The sequence below is a fragment of the Lygodium microphyllum genome, chromosome 14 (genome assembly GCF_053477565.2).
Source record: "Lygodium microphyllum isolate KBCC chromosome 14, Lygodium_microphyllum_v1.1.10, whole genome shotgun sequence".
NCBI lineage: Eukaryota > Viridiplantae > Streptophyta > Polypodiopsida > Schizaeales > Lygodiaceae > Lygodium > Lygodium microphyllum.
The window spans coordinates 140,264,605-140,274,255 of NC_141148.1; the positions used below are offsets into that span (position 1 = coordinate 140,264,605).

At 43.2% G+C, this 9,651-nt stretch overlaps 1 protein-coding gene across 3 annotated transcripts; it reads right to left on the reverse strand.

Moving 5' to 3' along the window:
* Positions 1-1,132: 1,132 nt before the first annotated feature.
* LOC148026168 (uncharacterized) lies at positions 1,133-8,830 on the reverse strand. 3 transcript variants are annotated; one of them, XM_087693451.1, is made up of 16 exons: positions 8,516-8,830; positions 8,041-8,355; positions 7,728-7,952; positions 7,453-7,588; positions 7,119-7,199; positions 6,915-7,013; positions 6,175-6,378; positions 5,922-6,026; positions 4,393-4,461; positions 4,146-4,206; positions 3,877-4,074; positions 2,878-3,787; positions 2,616-2,781; positions 2,349-2,513; positions 2,080-2,232; positions 1,133-1,969 (listed from the first exon to the last, which is right to left on the reverse strand). In XM_087693451.1, coding segments are annotated over exons 3-16 (2,583 nt in total). In that variant the 5' UTR covers positions 7,730-7,952; positions 8,041-8,355; positions 8,516-8,830; the 3' UTR covers positions 1,133-1,735. The 3 variants fall into 3 exon arrangements, with proteins under 3 accessions (XP_087549577.1, XP_087549576.1, XP_087549578.1); XM_087693450.1 differs by having other exon boundaries at positions 7,728-8,355; XM_087693452.1 differs by having other exon boundaries at positions 1,134-1,969; positions 6,175-6,375; positions 7,728-8,355; positions 8,516-8,829.
* Between the last annotated feature and the right edge of the window lie 821 nt (positions 8,831-9,651).

A 9,651-nucleotide genomic window follows, 5' to 3' on the forward strand; every position in this document is an offset into this window, starting at 1 on the left:
CTTACCACAACTCTAGGAGCCATCCTAACCATAGACAAGTGGAATAAAGTCGCCGACAACTTTACAACCAAAATCCTATTTGAACAACAAGCTCTCCAAAACTTTCGCGATTAGAGTAAGTAATAAGAAGGATGAAGGGAAAATCTCGAAGGCTTAAGTAACAACATCCCAATCGAGTTCCTTAGGCACCTTCTAGGACGTGTACGACGGACATTTACGATCCCCGTGATTCCCTCCTGTACTTTGCACTTAATAAAGCTACTATTCCTGACGATGCTAAACGTCATCTACATTATGGTTAAATCAATAGTCGAAGGGATTAAATTTCTAGTGGCCACGCACGTCAATCAACTCCAATACGGTTTTCTTCCCGAAAGGAGCACTAACGAATGTAGCCATGGTTACGGATTATGCAATGAGCACTGGATAAAGGTGCATGGTAAACAAGGACCTTTGAAAGAACTCGCTCTGGCCCGAGTAACACTCAGTTTCTAGCTCGGGGGACATCTATCTCCATAGCAGCAATTTCCCCAAAGGAGTTGCTTGCGCCCATCCCCTTGCATACATTCCAGGGAGGAAGTTCAACAATGTGCATTTTTAATTGCCTACTACAACATCTATCTCCATAGCAACAATTTTCCCAAAGGAGTGCTTGCGCCCATCCTCTTGCATGCATTCAAAGGTGGAAGTTCAACAATGTGCATTTTTTATTGCCTACTCATCACAACCTTCTGGTTTTGACCAACCGAATTTCCTACACAAACTAATCAGAGGATCACCAGATATTCACCATGTTCTTGAGTTTGGCATTTCTTCATCTATGTTAAAGTGTGCATGTTCGCATGACTATGTCCTAAGGCTTTTCATGCAAGACATGTGAACGTGTCCATGTAAGAGATAGAGGGAGGGAAAGAGATACTACATCAACACGTAACTAAGTGAATTTCGCAAAGGACGCTTCCTTTCCGCTAGTAAGAATCATTCATGCATTCATACAAATAACATTAATGTTATAGACATTGCCTCGCATATGTGCACAATTAAACTCGAAGTAAGCTCATCCATAACATATGCGAAGCAATGTCCATAACATTGTTCACTTTAAAAGTTGGGAGATGGAGTGAAACAAATGTCTTGGTGCACAACAAATTTGATGTTAAATGCTATGGGCCCATATACAATATGATGCATTAACATGGTCAATACACATGTACATTGCATACTTCATCGGCTTGAACTTGAACTCATCAAAATTGATAGATGCAGCATGGGTCTGGGCTTTCACAAGCAGCCCTTAGGCTGCAAGTACCACTACTACTCGTAGTAGCTAGCATATACCTCTAGGCTACAATTCTCAAGCCTGTACTGCTACACTGCGGCTTAGTTTTTACTATAGTTATTAGTTAAGCTTGCTATTATACTTAATGTATATACGTAGTACTTCGCGGTTTCCAAATTGTGTTTGGAGATAAGAACAGAAAAACACAGTCGCCTATCGTGAGTCATCATTCACTTGCACTGATCAGGCGTTGTGAAGAGGCGATCTCACCCTAATGGACCCTAAGTACAGGAGTCTAGGTCTCGTGGTATTATACAAAGCGAGCTCCAGTACTCGGCAAAAGGCCGATTCGCAGATATACATAGACGGTAGGGATAACTGTGTAGTCCAGGAAAACAATGGGGTTAGTTATCAGTCACCTTCCTCGTCATGTGTGAGGCTTGGTAGCCTGCCTAGCTACTTGTTTACAAGTTCCAGCCAGAAGCTAGAGGGGTAGCTCTCCATCTCTTGAGCTAAGTCGGTGGACAATTGCTCGGCTTTGTCGTCATGCCCTCCTGCAAAATTGTGGACACGGAATGCGAGCTGAAATGCTTTCCATAACATCTGGAAGGTGACTCTCAGTCTTGTCATGTCCTTTGCAGAGATGTACTCATCATCGATGGTGATACTTGCCTTTGTCCTCTGGCTATCCTGAACCATTGAGAAAGACAATCAAAGACTCAATTCCGATAATGAGGGTTTGACCAGTATAAAAGGATCAGGTCTTCACGTAATGGCACGTAATGGCTAAAAGCACTGACCTTTAATGTCAAAGCTAGACAGCGAGAAGACAAACCCACAATAGCCTCCTTGATGCGAGTGATCATGTCAAAGCTGAAGTGGATCCGTTGACAGTTAAACCGTTGGATATCTTCATCTTTAGTTCTCTCTATCGCTTCAACATCTGTCTTTATCTGATATTAACAAGTAGCTGAATCAGATGTTGAAAGTGGGGGAATCAGATGTTGAAAGTGGGGGGGGTGAAAGGGGGCGGGGGGGGGTTGCGCGGCGGGTTTTGCGACAACAGTACCTTCTCAAAGAAGACGGTGATTTTCTCAAGTTGGTCGAGTATGGGAGGCTCCACATGCCAATTTTCAATCTGCTGCACCATAGAGGTCAATCTCAAGTACAGAGATGCAGCTCCCCTGACGGTTTCAAGCTTTTTAACTGGGAACCCTTCGAAACGAGCCAATACCTGTAATACGATTCCATTGTTATACTCACATTGAGGCTATTTTTATCACAATTCGACTGAGCTATGAAGATCTGGATTCCACTCATGGATTATGAGTATCACCTGCGACTCATCTGTAAGCTGCTCTAACCGGGCTTCAATGCTTTCCTTGAAGCTCAAAAGCTTCTTCATGTCGTTAGTCTCAAAGGCCTCCAGCCTTGTTCTCACCTCCAGTATAGAAGCTGCATGCTTCTGTACATCGTCTTCGATCTTCTTGAAGTACGAGGATCTGTGATAGGGAATTAGAGCAGCAAACTGTGAGCCTTCATTAGTATGAAAATTAACATAAATGTCATGGAATATAGACTTTTGAAACGATCATCACCTTCTTGTTATTTCAGCCAGAGCTTCAGCCATGCCATCACGTGAACCAGCTGCAACAATCGACCGACGTGGCACTGCATTTTCTGCTGCACTGGGCTGGATCGGTACTGCTCCTTCTACCTTTCTTTTCATACCCATATAGAGCTTGCTTATTGTGGCTGATCTCTTCAGCTTAGCAGATTTACTGCTTTGTTTTGCTTTTGTTCCCACTACAGGGGGCGGTGGAGGTGGTGGTGGAGGTGGAGGTGGTGGAGCTACCTGTCTAGGGATTGACAAATTTTTTGCCATCACAGGACTTCTTTGATTACTTGTGATTGGTATCACCGGCCATCTCTCCGCGGAAATACTTGAGTTGCTCTGAGAATCTTGCGCTGTATCATCACTCTTGAAGTGATCAACGGGGAACATCTCGAAGTGCTCAGACCTGTGACTATTTGCTGAAATGCTTTGCCTTGCGAGGCTATCCTCAACTGTGCCTTCGGTTCTATTTGACTCAGCTGCATCAAGTGCAGCCCAACAAGCATCAAGAGCTGCCGATTTTGGATCGTCGCAATACATGAGGGTCGACATCTTCTCATCATGAACCAACGCAGTCCCTGGCCAAAATTGTGGGCTAACCCCAATGCTCAAATGATAGCTTCCACTTGACCTCTTCACCGTTGCCTCAGGCAAAACAGAGGTTGGTGTGTCTGCCCCATTATCTTCTGAAGACGGAGACATGGAGGCAGATTGCAATGGGGTGCAAAAACCCTTGGAACTGCTACATGTCTCGGTAATGCTCGAAGAAGGTGAAGATCCTATGTCTGAGCTTCGTGAATACGAAGAGAAAGGGCTGAAAACTTCATTTCTTGGATGGGAAGACCGTTTCACTTGCCTATTGATGTCCTCCAGTTTTCTTAGAATTTTGTGGCCTGCATCAAGCATTGTTAAAAGAAGCTCGTCTCAAACAGTGGAAGAAAATAACAGAATTGAAGCAAGCATGCGCTTTGACAAAACTTACTCAGCTGTTCTAGTGCCGAAGTCTCTTCAGACTGCTGCTTAGAGTTTTTGCTATCTTTGCTTTTAAAATTTAATCTAGAGCTAGACCTCTTTATAGTGCAGCCAAAGGAAGGCATGGAAGATGTAGATGACGTCACACTGTCTCTATCATCAAACATGTCCGAAGTCCTCTTCCTGGTCTCCTTTGTTTGCTCCAGACCTTGACAGGACGCATAAAGTCATTCTCCAAGGCTTTCCAAATATTGCCAACACAAAGGAGTAGTTGTTTACCTTGCATTCGCAGGCGTGCAGATGCTTCAGAACGTAGAAGTTCATAAGCTTTCTCCACATCCTGCTCATGTAGCGAAAGAAGTTTAAAGAAATGTATTAATACCAAATTCAGAGAGTAAGAACTGTATTCAATAAAGGAGCTAAAGTTTACTGCACATTTCATGATTCCACCACTAGAAGACCAGCATAACAAGGCCATCTAGCAAGTGTATTTGGAAAGTCTACTTCGCAAGTTTTTATTGCGTACCTTGGAAGCAAAGGATTCCACCCAGAAATTCTCCATGGCACACAGTGTGTGGTAAAACCTTTGCAATCGCTGTCATAGAAAGGCAAGAAATTTCTCGGTAAGCTCTTTTAGCACTAAACATTTGACAATGCCTCTCTCAAAGTTGTAAACAGACAAAACTCTGCTAAATATTTGATACTGAGGCTAATCCTGAAGATTACAGGGTCAACTTCGGCAATCAATCTTTAAGAACACCTCTGGCGAAGCTCTACGCAAACAAAGCTCTGTTGAACATTACTCCTATAAAGGAGAAATAAGGAGACCGATCAAGTTCATGCATCGCACATAACAGTTACAGCATCTATTGTCACCACTTTGACACCCACCTGCTTCCCAATGTGAATCCTTCAACTTCATGGAATACTAATCTTAGCTGATACATACTACAATGAATCCCCACTTCAACGCCATAGTGCTTTGTTTGTAGTGCGGTCTTAAGGTTTGTTTGGTACAAAAATAAATCTCTTATTCTTATTTCTTGGATTTTCTTGAATGGCACAAAAACCTTAAGACCAAAGAATAGCTTCAGAACGAGAGTCATTGCCAATTACTCTCAGTGCCTCTCTTTCTTTGTTTGCCTCCTTTGGTGCACCACTGTGATCCCACAGACTACGCCACATAGTTGGCATCACTTTATCTACCAGCAAATGAAGCAGGACCTACATGCCGGTGTGCCACTATAAAAGTTTAACAAATGACGAACCCGAACCACTTGGCTCGGAAGCTCCTCTCGAAGAGTTAAGTCTGGATAGTATAAAAGAGCGCCTTAGTTTTACCAACCAGCTTACGCATCGAGACTGATATCGAATTTAGCCAACGATTCCAAAAGCACTTTCACGAAGCCTTAGTTCCAAGCCCAAAAGAAGGCCAAATCTTCCCACATAACCAAGCGTACAGAAGGAGCCGAATGGCTTAGGCTTTATCTGAACTGCAACATGTCTCAGGCATAGAGTGTCATAACTGGACGTAAAAAAAGAAACTTCAAGAGATCCATAGAACCAGGCTGGAGATCAAGTTCTAAAAATTCCCTTCAATAGATCAGATGATCTTTGTCATCTTGATTGAGATTGCTTAAGACCCTGAGGCAATATCTGAAACTGTTTATAGCACAACCAGGCAAGTAGAAACATAAGTGAATATATCTGAAAATGTGGCAACTTCTCTGAGGCATGAAAAGTCAAGAAAATGTTTCTGAGAATCCTCTTGAGAGCTCATTTAGTCTAAGCAAGCAAAGGATACATAAATTTTGTTGCTGTAGGCATAATCGGGAGCATTTCAAGTGCTTGTGATGAAATGTTGTGATTATTGTTTGTTTATTGAATATTAGATCATTCATACTTTGTTAAGTTTCATGGAGATGCCTGTCTCATGTCTTTCTTTCATTGTGTTTTTCTCAAGACGCATTCTGAAGGAAACCGTCTGTAGGACTGCAACTATACTTTTCAGTTTTCACCAAGATTCGCAGCATAGATTGAAGTATTCCAACTCACCTGGACTATGGGTTTCTGTTCACTCTTTGTGACTGAGCACGATGGTATCAAAGATGTTTTACCAGGGCAAAGACTATAAAGAGCTTCCGTCGTGCTGGTAAGTACCTGCAAAATCAAATCCTCCAATCGTATGACAATGTGACAAGTTTGACAGTGGCAAACAGTAAACAGAGATAGAACTCCAGTACCACAGACACTACATTAAAAGCCTGATAAATTTTTTGAATGTGTATGTCATGGATGTACGACCCACCTCGTCAAGATCTGCAGAGCTATCGCAAGGTGGAAGTTTCAGGAGTTCACGTAACGCCGTAACCCTATGACGAAGCTCGACCAGTACAACAAGCCCTCCCACCCAGCCGTAACCACCAACCCTGGCGTTGTCTAGATCTTGCAGGCGTGCCATGTTCATGTTCAGCCGGGTCTGCAAGGGCAACTCTTTGGGTGCAATTACCTGCTGAAATGCACAAGAAGCTAATGTCATCTCAATCTCAATTAAGCTTCCGTTCAACTAAAATGGTTAAAACTCAGTGGATGTTTTCTTTGTTGGAAACGAAAATGTTTTAGCGCAACTAATGAACGTCCTTGATCATTGTACACGTCATGGTATAAAGTGCATAGATGACGTATAATGCAACCTTGCGCTACTTAATTGGACAGAGCTCATACTTGTGTTACTCTAAGTAGGGCAAACGGTTGGTGAGATGGTCTACGCAAAGAGTATGCATTGATCCTTGTGGACTAGTAGCTAGTAGTCATTAGAACTCCAAGCGTGTGAACAGCAAAACTTCTGCTTACAGCTGTTATGATTTATTTTGTCTTCGTTCATGAGTCACCTTATCACATTTGGTTGTACCAGGCTCCGTCAGTATATAAGTACAACCATGCCTGGGAAGCTGGTTTAATTCTTGCAATTGTGCAGGACGGTTTGATTTTCGCGTGCTAACAAAATCGAATGCAAACCCGAAAGTTTTCTCTGTTAAGTTAAATTGCCTGTACAGCACTCGACCCGAGAAGCTCTTTAAGCCGGTTTTCGCTTTTGATCACCATTTCCTCTAAAGCCATTTTCCTCCTCGAGCATTCCTCCAAAGCCTGAAACAAACCAGTACCAGCAATATAGTGATTGAAACAAACTAGTAAGAGCATGCTAGGCCTCTGAATTTCCTGTAGTATTTGACAATTAGCAGCTACATGTACCTTTTCATAGATGCTATCTACTGAAGCGGAAACCATTTGCCGCAGTTCCTCGAGCTTTTGACCTTTGTCATCGCCAATCTCCTGTCATATTGAAATATTTGGATTTTTGGATGAACAGAATCAATAAAATCACACATGAAGTTTCATAAACACGGTAGCAACGAAGCATTTCATGTTGCAAGGTGAAAATTCAACGAAGCCCGAAGTCCAATTAACATCAACTCGCAACTGCTAATCTGCTAGATTTCGATGACTATTTTCGGTAACTGAGTGGCGATAGAAAACTTAGAACCATCCCTGTGCAATTAAGGCAGCTATCATGAAGCAAGCCTACCTGCCAGATGGATTGAAGCTCGGCCTGGCGGTCTGATCCACGAAGGAAAGAGAAATCGTCGGAGTACCTCAGGGAATGGAAGAGGGACTTGAGGCGCGGTACTCGGGGTCCGCATTGCCCCAGCACGGCCGCACACCTGACGGTACAGCAACAGAATTTCATCAAACAGCTCGACTTAGCAACATTGCTGTCAAGACCACAGGATGCTGATACCAACTGCAGCTTCTTTCAATGTATCATGATAACAGATTGCATTGTAAGTTAGAGACACTTACATGTGCGCTTCTGATTAATATGGCGCCAGAAGGTGAGTTGAAAGATTTGATTTTTGAAGGATCCAGTCGCAAAAGAAATGTTTCTCGCACTGGAATGCAGCTTGAGGCGCACTCACGGTATCTAAAGTTGCATAGTATTGTGGAGGGATTCGTGAGCCGAACTGCGCTGATCAGTGTGCAATATGCTGTTGGGGCTTATTCTCGGTAAACTTTCGGAAAAGCTGCCTGCTATTACAAGCAGTATAAGGTTTTTCTTTCTCTTTCTAATGATTCAAATGAATCACCCAATCTTGGCGCAGTAAAAGACATTTACCAACTGATGCTGCCATTGTAAGGTCATATCTTCGTGTCCGCATAAATGTGACCGAGAAGCTAGACAGACTGCTCATGTACTACGCACATACATGTGCTACCCCTTGGACAACATGCTCTCTCTCTCTCTCTCTCTCTCTCTCTCTCTCTCTCTCTCTCTCTCTCTCTCTCTCTCTCTCTCTCTCTCTCTCTCTCTCTCTCTCTCTCTCTCTCTCTCTCTCTCTCGTACTGATCCTTTGCCAGCCTTTCCGGATTACTCTCTCGCACTTTCACCCCGACGTTACCAAGCCAACCACGCTCCACCAGAACAGACAAGCTACAGCAAAAAAGCTTGATCTTACAGAATGCGTGATGGACGCAAGAAGAAACAGGGCGTAGCGGAAAGAGATATTACACGAGGAGGTGAACGCGACAGGTGCAGCCAGATATGGCAGCAACTAGAGAGAGAAAAACAAACAGCCAATCAGACAGATTACCCTTTCCGAGCAGCCGTGTATTTTACACGCGTGAGAGGGGACGGTCCTTCTTGCACAGATCATGGATGGCACTAGGCTTGCTGCGATTGCCTCGATCAAAGGCTAAGCAAGCCAAGCGCCTATGCAGCTCCTTCCTTGGTTTGTTCATCTATGTCATCGTCTTCTTCTTCTTCTTCTTCTTCTTCTCGAGCAGACAAGAAGCTTTCCCTCCTCGAAAATTCAAAATGTGCAAAGCAAAGGCGACGAGGAATGAACCAGAAGAAGGTAGAAGATGAGAGGAAAGAAGAAGTAGAGAGAGAGAGAGAGAGATGATTCATGAACATCTGCACAAGCAGGCAGCAGAATATGAATTTCTTGGCCCTTTTTTAATTAGATACTCGATATTGGTTTTTCCGGGAAAAGCGTCTTCAGGCGAATATATTAATACGAAACATTTTGGTTTCCAAAAAATTTGTTCTGTTTGCAGATTTTCTAAATTTTCTTTGTCTGCGTGGCTGCTGGCATTAAAATTTAAAGTTAAGGCAGATACGAGCCCTTTCAGACCAACTCGAAACTCGCGCTTTTTCAAATCGAGCGTATCCTTTTCGTTTTATTTTATTCAGCTCACATACGCGGACGCGAGCCTTAAAGCGTTTGAACTTTGATTATTTTTGCCTTACCTGAGGCTTGTCAAACGGTAAGTCCTTAGTCCACAACATTTATTACCCCCCTGCTTTTTACGTTTCCTGCATACATTAACTCCCCTATGGTAAATGCAAGGACACAACATAGGAGCCTACATTCCAATACCTACTTGCAATCCACAATTGTGGATTCCTAATTCCAATCCATGGGATGGCCTGTATCTTCTTAGGGGCATGTTCCCACCAAGCCTAGATTCAACATCAGGTTTTGAACCTCCTAGCGCACTCACAGGTTCTCATGGATTCAGGTTCACAATTAGTTGTTGAACTCGAAACCAAGGCAGGCAACGCATGAAAGCTTGGCCCAAGATGCTTCCCAATTATAGTTGGCCAGTACAATCTGGTAAATGGTTCGCTAGTTACCACATGGTGAAGGTACAAGCAATCGCAGATTCGCAAGTTGTTCTTTTTTTTCCTCTCTCCGGTAAATCAGAAATTTCTCTCGATTTCTCA

Coding starts and splice junctions, on each gene's coding strand:
- LOC148026168 (XM_087693451.1), bottom strand. Junction 7,014..7,118: donor TAGATAGCATCTATGAAAAG/GTACATGTAGCT, acceptor GGTTTGTTTCAG/GCTTTGGAGGAATGCTCGAG. Junction 2,782..2,877: donor CTGGCTGAAATAACAAGAAG/GTGATGATCGTT, acceptor TCCCTATCACAG/ATCCTCGTACTTCAAGAAGA.